This window comes from Lindgomyces ingoldianus (assembly GCF_010093535.1).
Source record: "Lindgomyces ingoldianus strain ATCC 200398 unplaced genomic scaffold BDR25scaffold_47, whole genome shotgun sequence".
Classification (NCBI taxonomy): Eukaryota; Fungi; Ascomycota; class Dothideomycetes; order Pleosporales; family Lindgomycetaceae; genus Lindgomyces; species Lindgomyces ingoldianus.
In genome coordinates this window covers 166,671-192,430 of record NW_022985208.1, presented here as the reverse complement: position 1 = coordinate 192,430, position 25,760 = coordinate 166,671, and the positions used below count along the sequence as shown (strand labels likewise).

Sequence of the window (25,760 nt, the reverse complement as noted above, 5' to 3'; positions counted from 1 at the left end):
GAGGCCAGTATTCCCAAGCTCACTTCTGCACCGACCGCAGCATCTTATAGAAGCTCTCGAGGTGTCAAGCGAGCCTAACAGGTCTTCCAATATATCTGCGCCCCGTTGCCACATCCTGTGGTACGTCGTTTCATGCGATGGAGCAACTTGGCACTAAAAGTAGCCAGAAGAGCTCGCTTGGCTTGATAAGCTAGAAGAAAACAGAAATTGTGCGAGCCGGTGAGCGAGGCTGAGGCTGCGAGGCAGCATAAGTTTGCCGTCGGTGGACTTAGAGAGTGTTCGCCGAATATTGGATTCGCAACCTTCTTCATCTACAAGACGTTGGTGAAGGGGGTGCAAAAAGTGGGGGGGGATTTAATTTGAAGGGGTAGCACAAGACATATCGAAAACTTCCGTTCTCACAGCTTTGAATAACCGGTGGAAAGTAGAGTGAAGACACGTTGGAGATCCAAGAGAACTGAAGCAGGGTTGAGGGCTTGTTTGTGGGTCCGCTTCATGCAAAGACATGACTCGGTGCTTCCAGAAATAGCTCGAGTCCGAATTTTTGTGTCAATTGATCTGTTAGAGTTGTTTTGAGGCCGAATTTGTAGCAATGCCCAATGTAGATTATAGAAAGGTGATGATGTTTCACGTTTCGTGATAGAGCTATGGTGTTGATGTCGTCGGTTATTAGAAGATGAGACATACAGGCGCGAATCGGATTTCCCCGCGACACGTGACATCAAGTCTCTGAAGCGGGTTTAGCCAGCTAAGTCCCGCTCCAACCCAACGTCTGACCTTCTCTGTACAGCTCAACCGACGAGCACCCCTTACTACAGCAAAACGCTCTGATAACGACTTGTGAAGATTTCCAGCTTAGTTTTGGTCCTTAATCGACTGTTTTGGGGCCTCCTTGGGGCACTAACACTGCTATTTCCCTCAATAATCCAAGCTGCCTTCCTCGAGTCCCCGCTACTACATCTCGAAGACCTTCAACCGTCCATACCTCTAGAAGGTGCTTTCTATCTTAGAAAGGACGCGAGTTCCTGGCCTCTAGTCTCTGTGCCTCATAATGTCTTCCTCCTCTCCACCTAAGAGCGACAAAATGTCCTCGCTGTCTGAACGCGGCCAGAGTAAATTTGAGGCAACTGCGAACCGCATCATGGCAGTTCTCATGCCCCTAGTTCAAGCCGGCGCTGCTGGCTACGCAACCTATGTCGTCGTTGTTCTCATATGCATCAAATACCTTCTCAGCCCTTCCTCAGACCTACAAGACGCCGACATCGAACCTAGAAGACGTACCGCCATTGCGCTCCTAGTCATCTACTTCATACTCATGGCCGTCATGGCCATCACTTTCCTACGACTCATACAAGTTATCTGGTCGAACCCCGGATACGTTCCCTTCGCCGACCCGGATCCTGAGAAAGGAACCGTTTCTACGAAAGACTTTGATCGGTTAGACGCGTATATCTCCGATTACGAAGGGAACCCACTCTGGTGTCGCACATGCAACAACTGGAAACCAGACCGAACGCATCACTCCTCCGCTCTAGGACGTTGTGTTCGTCGCATGGATCATTTCTGCCCCTATGCCGGTGGTATCATCTCCGAAACTTCACACAAATTCTTCACGCAATTCCTCTTGTACGGTGCCCTATACACTGGCTATGTCATGATTCTCATGGCCGTATTCCTCGCTGAGCGAAACCATAAAGTAAGTTGTATCCACCAAATCCCTGCCATTTCCTTCTCATTAACAAATTAAAGCTTCACTCTACTCCTGCAACCTGGATCGTTGCACTCGCACTGGCCGCCCTTTTCTTCCTCTTCTCCTTTGGCATGTTCCTCACCACCGTCTACAATCTTGCCAAAAACTTCACCACCATCGAAGCCGCAAACCGCCCATATCAAACTTACAACATCGCTTTGCTGGGCGAAATACGACGCGTCTCAGACCGGCCCTCCGCCTCAAACTCTGCTATCCTGTCCACAAACCAACGAAGCCAAACGCGCTGCTACATCGTCCTACAGACTAGACCAGGCGAAAATCCATGGGACTTGGGTGTCCTGGACAACATCAAGTCAATAATGGGGACCTCGGTGATCGACTGGTTTATACCGCTAAAAATGAGCCCATGTACGAGCCACACTGGCGACGTAGGGCATTTCGAATGGGGCTGGGTTGTTCAGCGCCTCATGGACGAATATGAGGCTGGGTCCTCATTTGGAGGATCGAGGAGGTCGAGACGAAGCAGGGGCTCCCGGAGTGAGCCTAGTAGGGTTACTCGAAGTACGCCTTCACGGGCATAATTTTAGACTGGTGTTTTTGGTTTGGGTTTGGGATCCCATTGACCTCTTATGCATTTTCATGATACCCTAGAGTTTCTTCTCCTAAGCATACCCTAAACCGAGTATTATTAATGAACCTGATTCTCCTCCATTGAAACCTGGGACTCCTATGTGCCGTGTGATGCTGAACTGGTATTGATGTTAAGATAATGTATGAGGGCTATTGGTTTGCTTTTCGTGCTGCAATTAATATTAGAGTCTACCTCTATTCCGCTGTAGTTCCTCTTCAAGATGCGACTTAAGAGGCTTCCTCTAATCATTTCCGACGTTCGGGATGCATTCCACTCCCTTTCTCTAACAATAGAACCAACTAAGAACAATGAACTGTGAGGCTGCACAACAGAGGAAGTATAGTGACCTGAGTTTACTTACCTCCTTGCTTTCAGCGTTCCCAACCGTACGTAATACGTTACGACTCGCCAAATCGATGGTTGTAACTTCTTAGATTGTGAGTACGTTTTAACGTAAGCATAACATTTAAGTCCACTTATAGAGCGTAACTGTTATAATTTACATTTCTCCTATGTTTTAATGTTTTATAAAAAGTTACGTTGTAATAGCTTGTATATAGTCTGCTAAGGATAACAATTTACTGTAAACATAGCGCTAACGTAGCTAGTTTTTTTGCAGTTAAAAAGCCTTAATTATTAGGCTAGAAAGCTTATTTCTGTTATAGGTAACAGTCTTCCTACTGCTGCTAAAGCTCCTCTTACAGTTATAGCTTGTAAATAGGATAAATAAGAAGTTAAGGGTAATTTTATATAGCATAGGATAGGCAAGCTGTCTAACTTGTTCTTACTATGTAAAAGAATTAGTAAACAGAGGGCTATTATCCTTAGCTATAGTAACGTCTTTGCAGTAACTATTATAGTATTACTGCAATTCTGTTGTTTTCTGCTACTTTTTGTATAAATAATTGCTAGTAAGGAGGTTTATGTTTATAAAGAGAGTCTGCTTAAAGCCTTTATTATAATACTTACTACCTAGTAACTTACGTTGCGTAGATAGCAGTTGCTTATTATCCTCTACCTCTGCTTCTACCTTAGTATTAACATACTCTTAAAAAATAGCCCTTATTAAAGCCTTAGCTTTCTTATGCTATAAGAGGTGCTTACGCTAGTAGTCCTTAAACTAAAGAAGACAAAGCTAAGGGTTAAAGATAGTTGCAACATAATAATAAAATATAGGCAGCTTTATAATAAACTTCTTCTAGTATGTAAGCAACTTCTTTATGCTAAATGCTACGCTAGATTTAAGGTAGCAATTATTACTTTTACTCTTAAGTTTATCCCCTATCTAGAGAAGCTTAGTATATAAGTGTTGCAGGTTAATAATAGTTATCTATAAGGATCTGTACAAGCCCTTACCCTTAAGGTGTTTTATTATAAAGTAAAAGACCTTAAGAAACTTATAAAAGTAATTAACCTCCTTCTATTTATCTTTAGTAATAATTTTAGTAAGAGCAGCATTACTAGGGATAGTAGAGTTAGCGCTGTTGTCCTTAGTGCCTCTCTGCTTATAAATAAACTTAGTGATAGTGTCCTTAAGCTTGTAATAGCAGAGGAGCATAAGATAGACGCTGTGCCAGCGTACGCTGCTATCTTATATAAGATTAAGGGTCCTAAAGCTCTAAAAAGGGTCCTTGTTGTTAAGAGTAGCTTAAAAAGTTATAAAGGCCTCCTAGCGTTTATGTAACACTAACACTGTGTTTACAAAGTTATAGAGCTTGCCTATAACTCTATGCTAACAGTATAGTTTAAATTAATCCTAAGAAGCAGCTTAGGCTAGCGCTGCTTTAAAAGCGTTTATTTTTTTCCTATATATAACTGCCTTAACTACTAGCTAGATTGTATGACTAGCGCAGCGTATATAGTGCTTAGAGGTAAGGGGCCTTTTAAGATGTTATGTAAGAGCAGAGATAGTTTTATTATTATTATTTAACACATTGTTAGCTACTAAATAATAGAATTTTAACATAATTTTAAAGTTATTAATAACTTTAACAATCTCCCTAGCTTAGTTTGCCCCTATATAGTTGCTGTATAGGTTGCAAAAGCTAATAAGTATGTTGCAGTGCTAGTAGTTAACATCTATATTAGTATAGGTAAGCGTGTTATTGTTAATTTTTATAGTGCTAAAGCGCTAAAATAATAAGCTAAAGTACACATACTAATAAAGTGCAACACTACACCTAGGAAGGAGAGGTAGTTTAGAGAAGTCTATATATTAACGCTTAACACAATTTTGCTTTAAGCTATTCTTAGTATTATTTAAATCTCTGCTCTCTAGCGCAGGCAGGCCTTATTTATGTAGGAAGAAAATGTAGTATCTAAGACTAGAAGAGCTATAAGAAGATTAGCTTAGTTTTAAGTAAAAATGCCCTAAAGTTCTGCTAATAATGCTGTGTTAAAGAAAATGTTATAAAGGATAACCTAATTAATAACTACTGCCTACAACACTTTCTTTTGCTATGCGCTATAAAAGATAATATATAACAAGCTAGCAACTTTATAAGTAGCTTTAAATAGACTTGCTAGGATCCTTAGTGTGTTAGGCAAGAGACCTTTTTTAAAGATGTTAATTCTATGTTCTTTCCTAAAGTGGCTTATAATATAAGCGTAACTGTTAACTTTCTTCACCTTTTTGTAAACGCCCCTAGCGTGGCACCTTTTGCAGAGCTATAGCTTTACTTTAGAGCTGTCCTTTTTATTGTTGTACACTAAATCTGCTCTATGCTGCTAAATCTAGGAGAGCTGCTAGTTCCTATAGAGCTAGCTCTTGTGCTTTACGCGATACTTAACTCTCTTAGGCCTTAGCTTTCTGTTTGCTAGCTAGAGGTTGTCCTACTTTATAGTAAAAGCTACTCTGTTGTTAAGACTAGTGTTAGCTAGGTACTCCTTTAAATAGGCATTAAACAGTGTACTGCCTTAGGATAAAACTAGAGAGGAAGATAATAAAGCCTTTAACCTAGTAAGGCAACAAGAACTAGCATAATAAGATATGTTAGTTTACTAGGAAGAGCTAGCTCTAAAGGATCCTTAGAATAAAGCAGTACACCTGCTGCGCTAGAGGAATTAGGACATTTAGCTTATAGTAGGTGGGACAATAGATGTAGATAAATTAATAACAATTTACAGGCTAAAAAGCTAACTATTTACATAGGATAGCACACTTTACTCCTAGCCTTTGCTGTAAGCGCTAACGTCCTATAAACCTTAGAGTTTTTACTTAATTGTTACTTTAAGAATGTAACCTTAAACACGCTCCTAACGCAATCCTACATGTGTCTAATTAGGTCCTATTTTAGTAGGAAAAGTCGCCTTTTTGAGACGTACTACGGTCCGTAATAGGCGCTCCTCCAGTCATACGTTACGACTCATATCTCTCCTACGTTTCAACGGCTCACGTGACTGTTACGGGTCGTATACTACGACTCGTAGTACGTACGGTTGGGAACCCTGCTTGCTTTCAAGTCCCCGGCCATACCTTTCATAGATCATGGTACTCCCTCATAGCCACTTTCCCTTTAGTGGCATCCTGTAAGACAAGGGTTATAATTGGAGAGGGAAAAGAGGTTACAACTCTACAAGCTGCATTTTAGGAGAAGTGGGAGTAGTTTATTCTCCCGTCTGAAATCACTTGCTCGTTTCGCTCCTGTCTCCTACCTGTCAAGATATATCTTTTGCCAACACACAAAATGGAGAGTCGATTCTGAGAGGCGGTCTAATGATCAAAGTGTGAATAAAGATGTTAACCTGTGCCAGGTGTTAAGTCTGTGACTGGACCCCGCAACCTCCGCCTCCTCGACAACTAACTTCCTCGTGGCCCCGTCACTCAAGTTGTCAAGCAAATGACGGATCATGTATGCTTTAGCTACCGAGTCTATTAAACATGTCCTGTAAAACATGAGCTTCTCGCATGAGCTACTCGAAGTCCAGAAGACCGTAGCGCTGCTCCCATTTACCAAGACTTCGACGACAAGAAACAGACGCAGGTGCTTCTAGCACCATGGGTGCCAGCAAGTCGGTTTTCGAAATGTCTCCGTAGCTTTTGGAGGCTGCAACTGGAACCTGTGTATTTGCAACATTGGAGAGATCAGATCGGAATCATGCAGAACTGTTCAGCCCCCAGACAGTTCATGGGGGTCTTTGTAACGGGCAGACTCTAGGAGTGGGAGTCCGCATAGCAAATGGAGCTTGGGTTCATCAACAATCCGGTTTGCAGGTGCGATGTCCGGCTTCTTGCTTAAACACCTTGCTTCGCCTGTTCTCGTCTCTTCAATAGAGGAAATATAATCAGAGGCCAAATACCTTCGAGTTATTATGTAAGAGAAGCTAGAGTGTCCTCTTTCTTGCCAACACAGTTTATTCGATTCAATCCTTTCAGAGACACATGTAAGACTTTATAAGATGTTGGAACAAGAGTATAGTGTTGATAAGGAAAGCCTCCCTAGCTAAAGTATAGGAGGTTAGGTGTTTTTTGACTTCTTTGTGAGAAATCTGAAAAAATTGCAATACTAGAGAGCTCTATGCCTGATAAAGTATCCTGTGAATTGATGTCGAGGCGAGAGAGAAAGTCGGAAAGGGTTGAAGCCACTTAGGTTGAGGTTTTGGGGCCACTAGGGCCCAATATACCCCCTTTTTCACGTAAGTAAAGCCGTGGAGTGCTAAATACTCCTGTTTCAAGTCACGCCTCCTCGATGAACTGCTCATGAAGTATATTAGAGTCGAAGGTCTAAAACTGAAGTTTCGGACTTGTTGAGCTTTTTGTCCCTTTTTCCAAGCTGGCAATGAGCATGCATTGAACCGCATATCTGCCTCCCCCTGTGGAGTTTTACGGAGATGAGTCGAAAGCAAAGTGGAGTCAGAGCGTCTTCAGGATACCACGAATGCCTTTCCAGAGAAGCCAATCTCTGTTGTCATCAGTGAGGTTGAACACGAACCCAAAAACTCTTGACACCCACGCCTTTCTCACAGACTCTATAAAACTTCCAGCAATGACGCCGCTGTGTAATTAATACGATCAGGAGATGTGAACTTGACATAACGATGCCAACACCCTACATCTCGTAAGAGCACACGGTGATGTAGTCAGTAAGCAGAAGTAAAGACTACTGAATCAGCTATCTCTCTAGAAATTTGGAACATCCTACAACTCAGAATTACGGCAGTAATTACGCTGATGCTTCTACTCTTATAGTCACCATGCTTCCAGTTCATATTCATCCCAAAGCGCTCCAATCCAAACAACTCATTAGCCACAAACATCCCTACTCACGCTACCTCCCCTCACATCAGACGCCCTCACATAAAAAATCCCTCATGCGTCCGAAAAACCCCTCTGCAAACCAATACCCACGAACCCGTCACGCACCCCTCCTAAGAAACCCAAGAAAATCTAGAATTCAACACCATGTTTCAAGATTTCGGAAAAGCTATGTATGACCCCACCGACTGAATGCTTGGTACCGAGGGCGACACAGTGGCCATCCGGACCCAAGGTTCGAAGGTTTTCAGAAGTTGGGTACTGGTGGGGGATGCCGCGGAACGATCCGCAAGGAACACACACATGCACATGCATCATGGAGGATACTGTATCGATGCTCTTGCTAACCTGCTGGACTTAGCAATAATGCTGTTATAGGTGTATCTCAGTGAAACAGTGTGTTGAAGTGCTGGAGTATTGTTTCAGCTTTCCAAGTTTGATCCTGAGATTGATAGTGAAGTGGGACTTGTGGGCCAACATAGGATCATTCCGATAAGACGTTGAGAGGTGGAGTCATCTATCGGTGGAGGGAAAGTATTCTCGCAGCAATGCCTTGGAAGTCATTTGCATGAACATTGAGCTAAGAAGGGCGGTACCGGCCACTCGCCACATGAAAAACCTGGGTCGCAATCACACCACTCACTATGCTCATGAGATATCGAGAGATATGGAGATTCCAACGGGACAAGAAATCCGAACGTCGACCACATATCACCACTAGCCCCACAATTTTGTGCGAAAAGTTGCAGTTGAGGAATATATTAATAATACAATTATTATCCGCTACTCCCGAATATGGCATTGAACGGTCTTATTCAATCCATTGTGATTCATGGGGTATTACATACAAAGCCCTGTCTCCTACTTTTGCAAGAGGAGAGCGAGAGCAAAAGTTAAATGAGGCATTGAAAAGCCTTCAAGCATACCGTGAATTCCATCCCATGCCGAGCCCCATTGGTGTAGTGTCATGCCATTTTTACCAACCCTGTATGTATCCCGATGGCCCTTCTCCAATTCCCCTATACATGCCACTGCAGAAAGGAGAGGGTACATTAAACGCCTAATGACATGCATGCATGTAAGAAAGACAGACGAATCGACCGACCAAAGGTAGAGGTGAAAGAATTGAAGAACGAAGCATTTAGCCGCGCTGGTAGTCTCTACGTGTTACAAAGCTTTTATAAAGGTCCTAGGACAGCTGCTCATCAAGAGCTGCTATGCCTAAAGAGGAGCCTTCGAGAGGACCTAGTGAAGGTGTGGTCGAGTGGTCTGGCATATTCGGCCAGAAATTATGAAGAGCCGCGCCAGGTTGTGATAGTATAATGATCAAAGCCTTATGGGAACGATAGGTCTATGTCCTGTGGAGAACATATATAATGATGCCGAATCACCTATGGATCCATGGAAGAAAGTGGGCCATATGTCATGATTTGAAGGGACAGATGGACAGTACAGATCAGCTGCTATAGAAAACGAGATTGTACAGAGCAGACGGCTTTGCCAGAGAGCGAGCAACGCAAGAGGATTAAGTCGAAGACTGGAGATCTGGGTGAAGAAGCCGAAATATGGTAGTCGGGCTCTAGGCCTCGTTAGCACCGCCCCCAGACTCCTTCTGAGGAGCACGGCGGCGGGCATTGATGAACCAGTTGGATACCTGAGACTGTTAGTGCAACTTCTCCTCATTTGTGAAGGCAAAAGAGGGCTGGAAGAGGCGAAGACGTTCTTGACAGTCTCCAATCGGGCGAGGACAGATTGAACGACAGCTCCAATTGTTTCCTGACATTTGATCGACACATGATCGACAAGTAGAGCCGGTAATGTCCGGCCCGGAAAACAGTGACAGAAAACGGTGACAGATGACGTACCTGATTCAACGTAAGACCAGTTTGAGAGCACAATAATAATTTCTCCTCCTCCGATGGGTAAGGGGATTCGCGGTGGCCATGGAACCAGGTTTTGAGGATTGCGGTTGATTCTTTCGGCAAGTTCCCGCGTCGCTTCCGATTGAAGGAGGTGTTCATGTCTAGATTTGATTGGAAGGTATAGTTGCTGTACTCGCCTTGGGCCTGGTGATACGGATTCTGGGCATATCCATGATCGGGCTGCGGCCCTGTGGCGTAACCAGCTGGTTGCTGAGCTTGATGTACGCCAGGGTGTGGAGTTTGATGTATATGCAGATGCGGAGCTTGATGCATGTGAAGGTGCGGAGCTTGATGACTACTGGGATGCGGAGCCTGATGTGGATGCGGGTGCGGAGCATGATGTCCATTTGAGTGTGAAGCTTGGAACCCATTCGAATGGGGAGTTTGATAGCTATTGGGGGCAAGAGATTGATGCACACTCGAGGATGGAGCTTGATGGCCTCTCAACGACGAACCTTGATAGCTATTCGGTGATTGACCGTAGCCACTCAGATGCAGACCGGGATGGGCATTCGGTGGTGGAGCCGGAAGACTACTCGCGTGATGACCTGGATCATGGCTACTGCTGTAGCTATGAGAAAATGCAGGTGGGGCGGCATCCGTATAGTACGAAGGCTGATGCACGTATCCAGGGCTGTGATGTTGAGAAGAGGGCTGGAGTCCATGGGTAACAGAGTGATGAACAGGAACTTGTGGTGACGCATGGTAATCCCACAGTCCTCCTGGGGAAGACTGGTGACGAGCGTGAACTACCGGAGCTAGCTGGGAGCTTGACGGAAGGGGCAGGCTTGGACGGTGTTGGTGGCTCAAGGATGGATGCGGAAGTGGAGGGGGTTGCATTGTTGATGGTGAACTATAGGATGAAAGAGTAGGATCAGAGGCATTGGACGAGTGGAATCCTGCCATTTCGATTCCGGTGTCGAGCCGACGTCGCTTGCTTTCCGACCAGGCTGGTTCCTCGAAGCGCGGTGTCTTCACCACTGGCGAGCCCGCCACGCTCGTGCTTCCTTGGGCGGGAGTTGCTGGCGGTGATGGCTCCCGCAAGCTCTGGGTGAGCTATTATTGTGTTAATGTCTCTGTGATTGTCTTGTTGGAATGAACCATACCTGTGAGAAGCTGGGTAGTTGTGGTGGCGAAGCTCGCTGTTCACCCAGCTGAATAGGCGGGGTTTGGCGCATATTTTGCCCCTGTTTCTCATGGTCACCAGTGTGATTCTTCTCACTCTCGCTGGCCATGCTGTCGATACGCGGCAGTTGGAAAGACATGGCAGCGGAGCGTGGTGGTGGATAGGGGGAGATGGAAGACGGAAGATCTAAGGGCGAAGAAGAAGAAGAGGGTGAAGCAGAAGTGTGCAATTGATTTTCACGAGGAAGGAACGGATGAAGTGCACCTACTGCAGCCAGGCCAGGCAGTGAGCGTTCCTTCTCAGAAGAGTGGTGGTCTTCAGGAGAGGCCATGTTGCGTGGATTTAGCTGGTGGAAAGGACGGTGCGGGAGATCTTGTAGCGTGAGATACTCCATCGGAATGCTTGCGCGCACTGAATGTATATATTAGCCCCAACTTTTCATCCAGATTTGTGCGCGTGGGCATTCAATGTTCTGAGGGTCTGAACCACTGTCTTGTTGGGCGCTAATCCAGTTGAAGGTGCTGTGAACCAAACAACTACCCACCCGTGACAGAATCGCCAGGTTGACTGACGAGAGACATCCTCAACGACGGCATGTCCAGATGGGGAAGATGCCACTCACCTCGGCAGTTCAACAAATTGGTGTGCACTTGATTATTTGACTCAAAAGATCCCTCTGAGCGCTGCTAGCTCGGTTCCGCAGAACGGCTGGAATATCTCAGATATATGGCCGCCGCAGGGTCGATTGTGTTCACAGATGCGGTGGGGATTAACACAGCGTATTAATGATGTTCTGGTCGGCAGGCAGGACCTGTGTCGCAGTCGGAACGGGGAGGGTCAGCCGGCGCAAGCACCCAACAGTTCGTAGACAAGCAGACAGGGTGTGGTGAGGGTTGTTAGTGATGATGTTTAAAGACGAAGAAATGCACCATGGGCGGGAAGGAGGCGTTACAATGGCGGAAGAAGCACACTGCAACGGGCCGTCCTTCTCCCTGGCATGCAAAGTCTCCGTCTGGACCTTGGGTCCTCCAGGAGCACACGGTAAGAGGACAGGCACTTCCAGCACGGGGTCTGCGCCTTTGATAGGTGAGCAGTGGGCTGCTGTTAAGGTTTGGTCTATATTCTCCGAGCGAGCAATGCGGGCGTGGCTCGCCGGAGCTGGCAAGCAAGTAGTGGGAGAGAGAGAAACAAAGGGCCATCCCACTTTGCCGCAGGACTCGAGGCACGAATAGACCCGGGCGAGCCCACCTGGCACTAGGGACAGCCGTCGCGCTGGGCAGCCGGCGACGGTGGTGAAGCTGCGCAATGCAGGCTGCATAGTGGTGCATGGAAGAGAGCCCGGGGCCACACGACGGAGGCGCTGCCATGGTCGCTGTCCCCACCCGCTAACACTGCTCCCACGACAAGCACCGCCGGCGCTGATCTGCCTTTGCTGCAGCTGACTCGATGCAGCAACTGGACAGGGGCCCTCTGCCCTTCGCCCATTTCGGCGGCCTTGCAGTTCAGTGGCCATGCTCGTCCATTACCTCATCCGCGCGGCCGAGGCGAGCTACGCAGCAGAGATGCAGCTCCCATTCTGATTCTGTGGCCGCCGCATCCAATCTGTCAACGTTCCTCATCGCACTCGGCGAACGGTGGCTGACGATTGACGAGCAGGAGATTAAACCTCGAACCGCGCTCGCTGCCCGCCGACCCAAACAGGCAATCCATCTCGGCCAGCCCTACCCTCTCTGTCCTCTCTGCTGAGCTCCACCCTACCTTATTCAAACCCCCATGGCCTGTGCCTCTCTTGTTCAAACATGAGACAGGCGACCATTACATCTGCCACACCCGGAGGCGCGAGCTCAGGCTACACTGAACCTACCGACGGTCATGACTTCTACCAGGGACCTGTCGCACGGGACTGTGATAATTGCTTATGGCCAGGGAGCGCAGAGCTATTGGGGGAGCACACCTGCAGGTAGCATTTTGCGATCTCGGAGGGGGTGCAGGGTTGCGTGAACTACATTGCACTCTCCCACACTTCTACCACGAAGGGAGCCAAATCCGATGACGGTGGCCATGTTGTGTTCTCTGAGCCATGGCGGCGGGCCCTTCACCCCTGGAGGTCAAGCAGATTGACCAGAGCCGGGGCGACAGCTGCCGCAAGCCAAACCGGGCTGGTGGCTGGGCAAGGGAAAGGTGCAGATGGAGCTCTTCCAGCATCCAGGAGCGGGAACGTTGGTGTCGGGTCGAGGACTTGAGCCCTCGCACGGCGGGAACGGGCTACAAGGGTGAGTGGAGCAGTAGAGAGTATTGAGAAGGAGGGGCGTTCGGGACGTGGGACGGAAATAGAAGTGGGAGACGGCTCACTCGATCTCCACGGATGATCGACGGCGGTACCTCTCCCTTGACGTCCACACCTTGAGTAAGATGCGCTTACCTTCTGGTGAACCCCTGGATGGTGAGCGCGGTGACTCGCGCAGAGCCTCCATCTCAAACGGCGAGCGTGCAGAATCCAGAGGGAGTTCCTTGATGGAAGCGCTGTTTAAGTTTGCATGATTGTTTGAAGAATCGAGGTCGCTTGAGGCCTGCTGGCTGAAGCTTCAACACGTGTGGACTAGACAACGGTGAAGGGGCTTGGCGCGAAGGAAGAGGAGGCAGCGTGCTGAGTGGTCGGAGCCCCTTTTTGCGGCCCTCTTGACAGCTGACACCGGCGCCGTGATGCGCGTCGGTATGCTGGCGGACGCTTTTGGGGAGGTTGGAAGAGGAGTGCGATTGACGACAGGGTTCAGTTGTGCTATGCCCGATGGGCCAGCTCAAAATAATCCCCGCTGCCGGGCGATCAGACATCTGACGAGCAAGATCCCAGACGCCTCCGCCATCTCGTGCCGCGATGCTTTGTTTTGTTCTGCCGGACTAGCACACATCATTCCATCATCTCAAAACCTTCGAGGACATGCAGCCACCGCGCCAAGACGCAGCTTGTTCTGTATGCAGAGTGCAGAGTCTGCAGCAGCAAACACCTGGCGACGACGTTGAGCCTAGTTGTGTCTCTATCTACGGTCGGCTCAGAACTCATTCTGGCTCCTCGTTCTCTCCCGTCGCGGCCAGCCTCACTAAGCCAGACTGTGAGCTGTCCTCGCAGCCGCACCACATTTCGGAAGGCTTCCCGGAGCTACTGCCATTGGCCTCCCACGAGCTGCCACTGTGGGATGCGTGGCGGAGTACCTGGCCAACCGCACCCTTCGACTGTCGATGTTCATCGCTCCACCATCGCCTCTTTCGACAGTTGACCCTTCCCTTGCGCTGCTGGGATAATGATGGTCGCGCGTCGTCAACTTTGCGATATCTGAGGTGACCCTGGTCCCCAAGACGAACGTCCCACCTAGAACTTATCTTGTTATCGAAGGCCTGGAAGAAGTCCTGCAACCCCAGCAAGCCAGTCGAGGACTCGCACAAAACTGCGATGCAACTTTGCGGGAACACGGTGAGGGGCCACAGCGTGGTACAGCAGCAGTCGACCGCATGACAGTCCGTCACTCGCTGTCGCTGGGCGGCCAGTAGTTCGTCGTGTGCAGTGCCAGGGGCCCTCCATTTTGCGCCATCCTTTCGCAGGGGCTGTCAATCTCTGTAGCGTCAAATCTTCCGGCGCCCAGTTGTCATAGGTCGCAGGCTAGCTTCAGGGACTGACACGACAATTTGAGAGAGCACTGAGTCTTTTATCCTGCCATGCATTGCAACGGAACACTGTACCCTCTATTCTCACAGAATGGGAGAACACTGCACTGAACGAGCACCGCGGGATCCTCGACAACGAGTACTAGACAGCGGGGGGGTTCCTTGCCCGGACGGCTATCCCCAGGTTTGATCCGACGCTGGGATCCAGGCGCAAAACTGTTCCAACTAGCGTGGCGACACAAAGATTAAGCCACCAACGCCATCTAGTGCTCGAGAGTCAACTCAACCTTCGAATTGGTTTCAAACCCGGTCGCTGTCCCTCCATTGGCGTTTTCGCACCCGTGCCTCACCGCTGGGGAAACCCTGTCCAACTTTGCCAATTGAAAAGCCATGGCGTCTGAACCTCTACCCTGACCAGCGTCTCGACTCTCGATAACGTGGCCGGCTCCTCTACTTGGGGCTTGCTGTCCGAATGGCGAGAGAACATCAGCCTGCAGCCTGCAGTTAATCTCGCTGCTGTTAAGACTCACGGGTAGCCACGTCGGGACAGAGGCGGGCGATAGCCCGAGAAATCATTCTGGACCTGGACCTTTGGTGGGATGCGGCAAGAGCCGCATCAGCGGCAGCATTTGATCTTGAGTTTCATGTTCCACAGTTGCATCAGTACCCGCTCTGCGTCGCAATACACTGCGGTTTGCATGTCACCGCCTGAGATGCGACATATCTACTTCCCAAACCGCATTGAGACCCCTCATGATTACAGAGTCGGAAGTCAAGGCAGTCCCGCGATGACCGGACGAAAATGAGAACGCAAAGGCGGTGACATTTGTGATACTTTGAATAGGCGCTCCATACTTCTAAGTGCGCCAGAAGATGGGGTGCGGCTGTGTGAACCGTTACTCGACAGTCTCACTTACAAGTCCAAGAGGGCTCATCACTGCCAGATCCTTCTCTAAGCCGGCAAGGAGCCCTTCTTAGCCCGTGATTGAGAGTGGTACAAAGACTTGAAGATCGTGCGTAGTCTTCTGTCATCTTTTCCGTCGTCGTGTTCCTTCGACACGTATGAGTTTCATCCCGGAACAGTGAAACGAAATCAACTCAACGGTGCACAGCAGAGACAACACCCGGTATCTGGAACGATGGGATGCCATGGAACTTCGTTGAATCCCACAGCGTGGGCTTGGAACATGGCCGCCCTAATCCTGCAAACTTTTTGTGCCTTGGCTTTCTCACAACTCACGATGAAATCCTTTCTAGCAGCCATGCAGAGGGCATAGAGGAGTAGATCGTATGATGTGCTAAAAAAAAAAAGGTCGAATGGTGTTCGCAGGCCCACCCAAGATGTGCGAGATGCCATGTCCCTTCGTCGGTTGGCGTTCAGATCTGCAAATGTCACGAGTCATGCACGTTTTTCAAACACTGCTCAAGCCTCAGTTCTGGTCCCCGACCACCAGATTGCCAGAGCGATCACCTTGGCATGCACACTTCACGAACACACTTCAACTGTCCTTCGATACCACTTTCGCTATTAGCTAAAGATTAGGCAATGGAAGGCGATTGTCGCAGCGCTAACTTTACCAAGAACACATCACAGCCCAGAGGTCAACGTCACCTTCACGTTGTTTTCCCACGACCTCTTGCCCGCCTTCTCTTAGAAGTCGTTCGAAGCTCCTCAAGTTGTTGTTGAGGCTGGTGATCAAGGATATGTGTCTCAAAACAAGAATCTATTAAGTATGTGTTCCTCATCAGAAACTGACAGCCACTCACTACATTAACTCTTCGACAAGGACTTGATGCAGCTTGAATGCTGGTCGGCGCTCGTTGTACAGTCAATCTCGCGTCTCCCCCGCCCACCAAACGCCCGTCACTTCTGGTCTTGAGACATGTCTGCACACACCGCATTTGTGGCTTTGGGGATGTTACAGGCTCCCACAGCCAGTCAGCATGTCAAGGCTGTCAGACTGTCAAAGCCAAACTGGTTTCGGGTCGGAGAGCGGCTTGTCTTGCTCTAGATTCCATCCTAAGGGTCCACTGACGACCATTCGCCTACCACCCAAAGAATATGAAACAAACCTTACGTGCTAGTTCAGAAATGTTTGTGCAAGCCGAAATCTTTCGTATATCTTCAATCGCCCCTTTTGGCCTGCCATTAAATGCAACTAGTCACTGGCATTCCCACCATCTAGCCCTCAAGAGTTCTTCATGCACGCTCAAAAGGAGGCGTGACGGAAGTCCTTAGGAGTCTGTGAGCACAAGGTTGTGAGCTCGACATCAATATTCCGATTCCTTCCTTTGCGTGCCTATTTGAGTCAATGATAATACACCTGCCATCCGTTCTCGATGAAAGGTCATCGCCAACATCACCATTGTCGTGTTAGTGCGGGGTTTAAACCCGGCACGGGCGTTTCCATTAGCTTGGGCTTCTTCCTTAGCTCTCAGGCATTGTCCCAACGCCTCATCCAAGCCCAATGTCCTTCAAGTCCTTTGTAGCCTTTCACGAAATTCCGTTGTTTATGTGGACCTGAGCCTCATCTTGGAAATAAAATTTCCACAGATTCTCATTCTCAGTGAAGATTTTTGACATCATGCTTCCCGAGTAGTAGACTTGTTCTAGGAGGTTGCTTTGTGGGAAACAACAGGCGAGCAGCTGCATACAACCCATCGCTGAATTTAATTCCAAAATACGAATAATATTTCTGCAAGTCACCCTTACGATATAAGTCCCGACAAAAATTCCATGGTCCAGATAGGACTCTCAATCTTCACCTTCACATCTAGATTGCCATTATTCACGGATGCTACTAGAAGATGTCTAGCAGGTAGAATCATTATTGTTCGAGAGGGAAGGTCTCTTTGTATGGAGATTTGAGCCGAGGAAGTAATTTCTCCCCTGAATATCGAATCTTGTCTCAAGCTCCCCACGGCTTTGCAAGACTGATCAAGGTCATTTGCTTGCGCAGACGGGCTCCTACGAATTCTCCCGCCAACTCCTCACAATTTTCCATTGGTAAAAGTAAATATACGAGCAACATACATCCGACAACTAAATTATTCGAAGAGAGTTCCAAAGTATGCCAAAAAAAAAACGTGGTTCCTCATGAGTTAAATATTACCACCACATACAAACACTGATCGCAGCTTTGTGATCCCCCATATCTCGAAAAGCACTACACACGTCTTCCCAGCTTGCTAAATGCCATTTCCCGCTCTGTGTTTACACAGTAGACATTGACAGGTGGATGTTGATGAGCGTCTAAGCCACTAACTCATCTCAACAATCCTCAAAGTGTATACAAGCTTTGTTTACGTTCAGCGCCGACGTTTTCAGTCCCCTTCCGTTGGCCTACTCTCACGCTGGCAGCTTTGTGACTGTTCACGGATCCCTGCCAACTTACTCTCACATTCCTTGTCTAACTTCATTTGGTTTGCACGACTCCCTGGATTGACTGAAAACTGGCACTGATTGACACCGCTTCGAGGCTATGCCGATTTACGTTATCTCAATAATGCTCAGGGTCCACGTCTTAGCCGAACGACCCGGACGATGCCTGGGTTGATTGGGCCGACCCGAACGGTAGGACTCCGCTTCCAGACTTTCTACACCTTTCTAGTTAGGCCGAAAACAGCAGGCGGTTAACAAATCCGTGGAGGTATGGCACATGTTCCATGGTATATGCATTCGCGGCAACAGAACAGACGCACTCTACACTCACTTTTTGGTCTTTTTCTTTCGGTTGGGGCGGGTTTGCAACAAGAAGTTTTCAATCGTCCCACTTGGTTGTTCGCCAATTAAAATGCTGATGATGCACGGAGGCTGGCGATCACAGCGGCCTCGTAGGGAATGATCTGCGAGATTTTCAGCTTGCTACTTTATAGTTATCTCCCCATGCAGCCAAACTTATGCGTTCTTGAAGCACAACCACCAGCTTACCCCAGATTCAGATATTCCCTCATCCTGTCTCCAAGAGCTAGCGAGGTCACGAGGTTAGATTGTTGTTTGACCGTGGGGAAGGTCGAGCCGTCGCCACCTCACTTGCCGTGCCCTAATTCTAGGAGAAACATTGGAAGCATGCATTTCGAGCATGAGCCAGTCATCTCTTCGCAAAATCCATCATGACTATCACACTCTTGTTAATCAGTCAGGCGCGACTAAAGAAACGCTGAGGTAGCATCACTACATCTAGAGAGTTCATGAACCTGAAACTGCTGCGTCTGATCTAGGAAGACTTGCCACGAGATGTGTGTATGGTTCCATAGCTCTGGGCTCTGCGCCGTCACCAAAGAGAAGTTCAATCGACTTGGCTTTGGTTGCCGGAAATGAGAGTGAAAGTATACTGCACACCTTACGTGCCGGTATCTGCCGGGCCGACTGACTTCTCCTTAAGCCTCGACCGCTTGTTTTCTAGATTCGCTGCGCTCTCCACCCTCTCATGCATGACAGGGAGGACGACGATGCACGCAAGCGAACCAATTCTCCGCGCAGCAAATGACATCTTGTCTTGGCTAGTATTCGTTGGCGGTGGCGGAAAATAGTTTTTGGTGGCTTGATATCGGGGATTTTGCATCGGTGAGTTGCAGCTTCTAATTCTGGTATTTGGTTGATCTCTCGTCAGTCGTCGATTCAAAGTGGCTGCGGCATCGTCAGGCGCACGCCACTTTTACCTCGAAATTTTCAGCTTTTAACTAGCCAGTCCTTGTCCAAAGACCAAGTCTCCGTGTCGTCTAGCAGCTGCAATAACCCTTTCACTTCGCTCCAGGCGTTTCGAGACTATTGATTCACGATTTGCAGGCGTCCTGCCTTGGCGCCCTCCTTCGTCCAAAATTCCATTTTTGGCATCGACATTTTACCGGACGATGCGCTCAAACTTCTTCCTACAACGCACCACAGCGACCACCGGACTGAATTCTGGGCTAAACGATGCCACGTTTGACTTCTCGAATTTGTATCTTCACCTAAAACTGCTTTTCACGATTCATTATTCCGTCTACGTCCAGCGACAGATCTGCTCGATCGGACGCGATCTCCAGATGTTAGCAAAATAGTGTCAATTGCTAACTTTATCGTCAAGATCAAGCAAGAACGCGAAAGTAAAAATTGCCACCTCGAACGGACCCCAGGTTCTGCGCAACAATTCTAATCTACATATTGGATACATTCGAGGAGTGCAGACAGACTTCGACTATCGGTCGGTCGAATACGTATTGTGGACCATAAACACTATCGCACCTTCAAGTCCCCTCACCAACAGCACTTCCTGTACAGTTAGGGCGTGCGTCTAAATAATGAAAGGTGCCCCCAATTGCGCATGTTTTCACTGCAGTACTGCTTACCCGCATCTCCCGTCGTCCGGAGTCCCACCGACGACAGCTGCAGGAGCCGTCAGACTCTGCCATTTTAAACTCCAATGCATATATGATGATCCCTGAAGGCCGAAATTGGAGCAGGAGTGCGCACTGATGTGATGGTATTCTTGATCTCACTAAGAGTTTTAATGGATCGATACCTTTCTAGCGTTCGTCCCTTGTAGGTCTTAATCTGCGACAAACAATGCTTACAGACTTTACCCATGCTAACTCAGAGAAGGTATCAAATACGACCATAACCTTTCCAACCTCTTTCAGACTTCCTGCAGCTATACAATTGTCCATAGGCAAGGAGATCAAGCCTATAATACATGGGGGGTTATCGTGGTTGTCTTGCTCTTCGTAGAAGGGTAGCAACAGTGAGTTTTCCGTTCAGTGGTCTGCAATCGTCAAGCTAGTATCCTCCATTCTCCAACACCCTGCCCTTATCCTTCTCATTCCCCATTATCAAAGCCGGAGAGCAAGAAACTTCTATTTGTAGCCTTATCCAACATTTGCCGGTTATTGTCATGCTATAGGAGTATGCTAACATTCCTTCAAAGCCCCTACCGCTACATTATGAACTATGCTTAGGCATGGAGATTCCGAAGCCAGAAGGCTACCAAGCCGGCGAAGGCATAAGCGCGGTGGATCCATCGGCGACTGTAATCTAGGAAATAGTATAAGACCAAGCGGATATTCAGGCGGACGTAGGCGACAATCGCGATACAGAGGATAGCCTGCGCGACGACGGCGGCGTGAGGCATAGTGCCGTGGAGGTTTTGGGATAGTGTGGTGAGCTAGAGATATGGAGCAATCGGTCACTAATGAGACTGTCTGGGGAGTCACCTGCGGTGATAGTATGGCCTGGAGGCTCGTCGCTGTTGCGGAGATATAATGCTATAGCGAGGAAGGTGTTCTGAGGGTGTTGCTGGAAGACTAGAGGAATCGTGTCCGCGTTAGTATTCGGGCAGTCTAAGGTAGGTAATCATTATAGACGTTCGATAAAGCACTCAGCAAAAAGGCTCACAAACTTCAATTTCACCGTTGTAGCTCTTCCTACAGCAATGACGCTGTGCGTTGCATAGTCAGTGTTTGAGCCTGTATTCATGACGTGTCCCAAACACTTCCCGCCACCAAAACAGCCCCATTTGACTCGTTGTCCTGCATCATTAACCTCACAAAAGTTGTCTCTAGTAGTTCCAATTCCCAAAAATATTCTTTCACCTCCAGGCATCTTGTCCATTCGCATCGATACAGAGAAGACTAGCATGGTCGCTCCCCTCAGGATGACACACTCGGTCAAAGAAGCACACAATTTTTTATTTTATTTTTACAAGGCGAAGGCTTGATCCGGGGCCTTGAGGACTTTATTTTGGGAGTTTAGGCGCTTGGGAAACATTGGCGTTCACCCTGCAGCTGCCGCAGGTATGTCTTTACCCCGGAAGTGTTATTTCACCATAGGATGTCGAATAGGTTTGGCATGGGACTCTAGATATTACATTGCAGCATGAGAGAAATCTCCGCGGGATAGCACCCACTGAGGGTGTCTACGAAAAGTCTAACAATTATGTTCTTCATCAACTTCTATATCACCGGGAACCGTAACCCTGGCGAAGACCTTCGCGTATTACAAAAAGGAAGCCTTAACGTCCCTCCTCCCATGGTGCCGGAAAACCCGGTACTTCCAGCGGAAGCAAATACTGACTAGTGCAAATGGACCCTACATGTCCCACCTCATCATTTCCGCGAAATTTATTTGTGATGACTGTTAGACTGGTGCCTATGCGGAGCCTTTACCAAGCGATCAAGATATTATAAAATCCGATTCTGGATTGGGAGCAAGGTTGGGGCTAGGATTTCAAAGGGCCCTGCTGTTCGATTCAGTCCTCTAACGCGTCCAACATCGAAACTTTCAACAAAGCCTTGTACAATTCTAAGATGCGGTCAATGCACGACTATGTCTACCCTAAAAGCTTCTGTGACACATATGTGAACTATAGCGTTGCCCTCAAGCTTCGTAGACCTACCGTTGGTACTGCCGCTCGTCTTGTCGTTCTTTCATCGTTGAGCGAGATGGCGCTCTACGCACCCATTTGGTTCATTTTTCATTCTCCTCTGCACCTATGTCACCTTTGGATTTGAGCAGCGCATAGTGGGCGAATTTTAGGAACTAATTTTAATGTCTTTTCGAGTAATTAATGGAATTTGTAGAACACTAATGCTGAATGTTCAATGTCAAATGTCAACAACACCGGTTCCATCCCTATTTGAAGCGGCTCAATGCAGTGATATCAAGTTGATGTCACATGTGTAGCTCAAATCTCATAGGAAGTACGCCTTTCGATCCTCGTCATAAAAGTTGGTATATCCCATGCCTTTTACAAACGTATAATGCCAGGGCCCTTGCTCCTTCAACTGGGCAAGCTTGATGTATTCGGCCGCTCGCGCCTCGCCACTCATCTGGTCTCGTATCGGAGAGCCATCTGGAAAACGCTCGTCGGTAAAATAAAATCTAAACAGCTATTAGCATGTTCTAGATGAGTAAGAGGTATGTTCGTACCTGAAACCATCATCCTTGTACGCAACGCTGGCATCCCAGATCATGTGAGCTGCCGCGGTCTTGCCCAAGCCGAAGGTGAGTACAGCTGGAGAAGGCATCACGTTGAGCTTGTTCCCGGTGTAGAAAAAAGACCTTTGGCTCAGATGCAGGCAATAATCGAAAACCCACAACAGCTTGCTGAGCGGCTATGAAGGCACTTGTTAGATTTATCGCCATCTCTTCCTCGTGCTGCTTAAGTGTGATTGGTGTTAACGGGTCTCGGGCATCGACTAAGGTTCTTTTGGCACCTTCAAAATCAGCATGATAGTACTGTGATAACTGAAAGTTGGAAGAATCGCTTGACGTACCATTGTAAATGACTACAGATGGGGCAGCCCAATGTGACTTGACCTTCCTAAAGACCTCTGGTATCGAGCCTGGCTGAGATAGGTCTACATGAAGATCAAGATGCGTGTCATCCGCTATTTTGTCCTCACGGCTACGGGAAGCACTCGCGATCCTCCAGCCATGTGCAGCGAAAACAGTCGCCACATTCTGACCAATGTTCGAGCCAGCACCTAGAATGAGTACGACAGACATGTTGTACAATTATTATACCTGTTATGGTTATCTAAGTTGCCTTCTTGTTGTAATATGACTTTTATATCACAAGACATCAAATCACCAGAAATCTCCGATAGTGGTTGTCGTTCGTAGGGCGCGTGGATGAGTCAATCTCAAGTCATGGTTGCCTGGCTGTTAGCGAGAATATAGGTTCAAACGCAAAAAGTAACAGTAGTCTTCGGCCTTGGCGTGTTCAGAGAAACAATTTTCCCATGTCTGAGGTATACTAACCTTCCCCACCCCATTTCATCTGAGACGTCTCCTATTTTGTCGTATTCCCTTCCACGGGCTGAGACCGGACGTCTAGCTGCTGCTCGGTACATAGAGATCGGTCGTGGTGGGCTCGAGGACCATAGGGACATGATAAGGTTGGGTACATCTTTTGGTTAGTTAGCAGCGGTATCAGCGACGGGTCTGCGGACCTCGAGGACGGCGCGATGGTGCATAGCTATGTTACGGAGGGTATCAAGGTAGGCATGGTCGTAATGTTGGACCGCATCTCGAAGTTCTACGATGGCTGTGTCGAAAGCTGATCATAGTTTCAATACTGCGAACATGTTAGCTAACTAAACAAGCGCTAGGGTCCTCAGAGAGAGGAGAGTAGCAATGGGCCTCGAGGTTTTGAGCTTCCTTGTGCTTGGGTGTGGCCTCCTTTGTACTAGCGAGACCAAGGTTGTCATCGATGAAATTTAGCTTGTGTTCCAGGAATCAGGGATCTCTTCTACTATGGAGTTCAGAGACATGGCTTGGATAGAAAAATGTAATATCGAGGTCTTGTCTAACAAGGCGAAAGCGAAATCGTTACTCGAGAGCTGTTTACCCTTTTGTAGGCAGTGTAAGATACAGTTCAACTAGAGCTGAAATGAGTTGTCTTTGAAGATGGATTCGTCTTGGGGAGGGTTTGGAGAGTTATATATTGGAGCTTCCTATATGTGGAAGGGGGAGAAGTGCCGAACTTTTCTTTGTTGATGACCTCACGGGACTAAACTTTATGAATTGTTGAATCATTGTATCCTGCACAACCTGGGCGTGATCATACAAATGAATCTTTCATTCCTTTGTCCATACTCACACTTGCAGAGTTAGACGACTAGCCGCTCTTCTAAACTTGGTCGTCCCTTTCAAGCCGTCGATGCTAAGATTCCTCAATTGAAACTACAGGTTTGTGCAAGTTCCTTGCCCATGTGTGCCTTATACACAAATACATTGTTCTTTCACAGAATCTGCCACTGAGTGGGGCGAGACTGCAGCATTGTACATTATGGGGTGAAATTAAGAATGCCTCAGGAAGCTCCAGCAGCCTTTCTTTAGCAAATCGGGACATAGCAATGCTATCATCGTACGTTTGGGTTAAAGAATAGTGATAGTGCGTAATAAGGTCAGCGACAAGCTAGAACGCAATAAAAAAGCATTTGCCCCGACTTTGTACCCCTACCCACCAACACCCAACCTCCTCCGACTAATCTGTACACAAACATCTACCAACCCAGCATCTACCCAATCATCCATAACAACACACAATCTCTCCGCTCTTAACTTCTTCTCCAAATTCTCTTTGATCCACGGTAACAGCACCATATCATTCCTCGCCTTGGTACTCATCAAGCAACTCCCTGCCGCCTTAGAATTTCGTATACTCTCGATCATAACCTCCCCAATAGCTTGGCTCGTAGCCTGGCATTGCAAGACTGTAAGATCGGTGCTTTCCTGCCCTTCTGTTGTCATCGCTTCAAAGCACTCCAAAATGGGGGTCGGAGTGAGAGTTGCATAAGCTTTGGGGTTGTAGGAGTCGTATTTCTCTGCCTCAAAAAGGACAATGAGTCGAATACCTAACTGCCGGAACTCGTCGATAGAACGCGAAAAACATGTTCCATCTTCCCATCGTAGCGGAGGGTTCTTCACTTTCTCGCACGTCGAATCTAGCATATCGAATACTTCACTCATACTAGGTCTTTCGCACTCGGCAACAATATTATCATACCTCACATGTAGCACCACAATCTCCATCCTTTCCTCATCCAGAAACCCAACCACCTCACTTAGAAAGTCCCTAAATGATATCCCAGGAATCAACGAGTGGTGGAAATAGTAAGCATTAGGCAGGTTTGAAGCTTTCTGAAAAAAGGGTAGTAGTTTCGCAGGCCGGAGTTCGAAATATCGTGCCCCCAGCGCCAACATTGTTGCTATGCTTTCTTTCTGTGTAATCGCGGTTCCATATACAATCTCCCGGAGATGGTCAAGGAGGAATTGATCGGGTGTGTCTTTAAACTGATTTGCGTTAGGAATGAAATTCTTGAGTTGATGCACCATGTCAAGATCGGCGACTGCGAGTATGGATTCGCATGTTTGTAGGCTGTTCATGCCGCAATCGTGAGGTGATGGTAGAACAAAGCGTGAGAAGGGGAGTTGCGCGGCTGTAGAACCTGGCGGTGCGACGCTCTTCATCCAGTGCCGGTTTGATATTGAGGTTATTGTGATGGAGCATTGGTGTCTGTTGGTGAGCCCGGCGTTTCCGGGCCCGGCGGAGTAGATACAGGATGTAATAATCACGTCGGAGATTTTGATGGGGGGTTCGGTTTCAGGAGATGCTATTTTCCCGGTTTCCAGTTTTCCGTTTGCAAGATGGATATCGTTGTATTTGGATGCAATAGCCCCACCGTTGGGATTATATACAGTCCATTTGAATTGGGTAATCGCGTCGGATGTACCGGAAATGTTCAAGGATTCGATTTCGAGATGGTGGCAGCTGAAATTATCCGCTTGGGTGTGTGTGATACTCTCATGTGAAACTACGAATTGGACTGAGTAGCCAGGGAGAGAGATGTAGGAATATACATCAACCGCTTTTGCGGACATAATCAGAAACGGGTTAATGAAGGACCGCGGGAGAAGAAATAGCCTGGAAGGTCATCTAGACGGGAAATTTAGCGACGGAGGCTGGCTCTTT

The 25,760-nt window shown here is 47.8% G+C and overlaps 7 protein-coding genes across 7 annotated transcripts; 2 read left to right on the top strand and 5 right to left on the bottom strand.

The window, feature by feature from the left end:
• Positions 1-789: 789 nt before the first annotated feature.
• On the top strand, positions 790-2,402 carry BDR25DRAFT_307282 (zf-DHHC-domain-containing protein). Its single transcript, XM_033690812.1, has 2 exons — positions 790-1,696; positions 1,750-2,402. Exons 1-2 carry the CDS (start codon positions 1,052-1,054, stop codon positions 2,290-2,292), a joined length of 1,188 nt encoding a protein of 395 aa, XP_033541109.1. The 5' UTR covers positions 790-1,051; the 3' UTR covers positions 2,293-2,402.
• A 3,210-nt stretch (positions 2,403-5,612) lies between these two features.
• BDR25DRAFT_361770 (uncharacterized protein) lies at positions 5,613-6,626 on the top strand (the record flags this gene model as incomplete). The annotated part of the gene is made up of 6 exons (XM_033696476.1): positions 5,613-5,646; positions 5,682-5,860; positions 5,922-6,066; positions 6,104-6,193; positions 6,255-6,465; positions 6,500-6,626. 6 exons carry the CDS (start codon positions 5,613-5,615, stop codon positions 6,624-6,626), a joined length of 786 nt encoding a protein of 261 aa, XP_033541108.1.
• A 2,549-nt stretch (positions 6,627-9,175) lies between these two features.
• Positions 9,176-10,975, bottom strand: BDR25DRAFT_319332 (uncharacterized protein; the record flags this gene model as incomplete). Its single annotated transcript, XM_033691815.1, has 3 exons — positions 9,176-9,250; positions 9,462-10,574; positions 10,625-10,975. The coding sequence occupies 3 exons, from the start codon at positions 10,973-10,975 to the stop codon at positions 9,176-9,178; spliced, it is 1,539 nt and encodes a 512-aa protein (XP_033541107.1).
• Positions 10,976-11,079: 104 nt separating this feature from the next.
• BDR25DRAFT_396787 (uncharacterized protein) lies at positions 11,080-16,966 on the bottom strand (the record flags this gene model as incomplete). Its single annotated transcript, XM_033698462.1, has 37 exons — positions 11,080-11,180; positions 11,213-11,261; positions 11,308-11,361; positions 11,419-12,004; positions 12,046-12,138; positions 12,171-12,226; positions 12,255-12,432; positions 12,458-12,493; positions 12,522-12,559; positions 12,599-12,717; positions 12,744-12,995; positions 13,027-13,221; positions 13,253-13,457; positions 13,482-13,542; positions 13,593-13,649; positions 13,688-13,721; positions 13,754-14,098; positions 14,157-14,299; positions 14,338-14,382; positions 14,424-14,529; positions 14,587-14,764; positions 14,835-14,938; positions 15,010-15,161; positions 15,210-15,277; positions 15,309-15,401; positions 15,427-15,665; positions 15,701-15,740; positions 15,795-15,823; positions 15,883-16,028; positions 16,072-16,138; positions 16,173-16,230; positions 16,267-16,279; positions 16,337-16,350; positions 16,383-16,463; positions 16,532-16,604; positions 16,669-16,738; positions 16,803-16,966. Coding segments are annotated over 37 exons (4,341 nt in total), but the record flags the coding sequence as incomplete, so codon positions are not given.
• A 2,808-nt stretch (positions 16,967-19,774) lies between these two features.
• BDR25DRAFT_307277 (uncharacterized protein) lies at positions 19,775-20,458 on the bottom strand. The gene is made up of 3 exons (XM_033690811.1): positions 20,211-20,458; positions 19,889-20,027; positions 19,775-19,828 (listed from the first exon to the last, which is right to left on the bottom strand). Exon 1 carries the CDS (start codon positions 20,412-20,414, stop codon positions 20,238-20,240), a length of 177 nt encoding a protein of 58 aa, XP_033541105.1. The 5' UTR covers positions 20,415-20,458; the 3' UTR covers positions 19,775-19,828; positions 19,889-20,027; positions 20,211-20,237.
• A 1,441-nt stretch (positions 20,459-21,899) lies between these two features.
• On the bottom strand, positions 21,900-22,836 carry BDR25DRAFT_346769 (NAD(P)-binding protein). The gene is made up of 4 exons (XM_033694183.1): positions 22,558-22,836; positions 22,379-22,497; positions 22,211-22,317; positions 21,900-22,162 (listed from the first exon to the last, which is right to left on the bottom strand). The coding sequence occupies exons 1-4, from the start codon at positions 22,787-22,789 to the stop codon at positions 21,973-21,975; spliced, it is 648 nt and encodes a 215-aa protein (XP_033541104.1). The 5' UTR covers positions 22,790-22,836; the 3' UTR covers positions 21,900-21,972.
• A 1,198-nt stretch (positions 22,837-24,034) lies between these two features.
• Positions 24,035-25,718, bottom strand: BDR25DRAFT_307275 (PLC-like phosphodiesterase). The gene has a single exon (XM_033690810.1). It carries the CDS (start codon positions 25,667-25,669, stop codon positions 24,245-24,247), a length of 1,425 nt encoding a protein of 474 aa, XP_033541103.1. The 5' UTR covers positions 25,670-25,718; the 3' UTR covers positions 24,035-24,244.
• Positions 25,719-25,760: the final 42 nt, after the last annotated feature.

Coding starts and splice junctions, on each gene's coding strand:
- BDR25DRAFT_346769 (XM_033694183.1), bottom strand. CDS start 22,789: ATGTCTGTCGTACTCATTCTAGGTGCTGGCTCGAACATTGGTCAGAAT. Junction 22,318..22,378: donor TAGCCGCTCAGCAAGCTGTT/GTGGGTTTTCGA, acceptor ACCGGGAACAAG/CTCAACGTGATGCCTTCTCC. Junction 22,163..22,210: donor TACAAGGATGATGGTTTCAG/GTACGAACATAC, acceptor ATAGCTGTTTAG/ATTTTATTTTACCGACGAGC.
- BDR25DRAFT_307277 (XM_033690811.1), bottom strand. CDS start 20,414: ATGCCTCACGCCGCCGTCGTCGCGCAGGCTATCCTCTGTATCGCGATT.
- BDR25DRAFT_307282 (XM_033690812.1), top strand. CDS start 1,052: ATGTCTTCCTCCTCTCCACCTAAGAGCGACAAAATGTCCTCGCTGTCT. Junction 1,697..1,749: donor TCGCTGAGCGAAACCATAAA/GTAAGTTGTATC, acceptor AACAAATTAAAG/CTTCACTCTACTCCTGCAAC.
- BDR25DRAFT_307275 (XM_033690810.1), bottom strand. CDS start 25,669: ATGTCCGCAAAAGCGGTTGATGTATATTCCTACATCTCTCTCCCTGGC.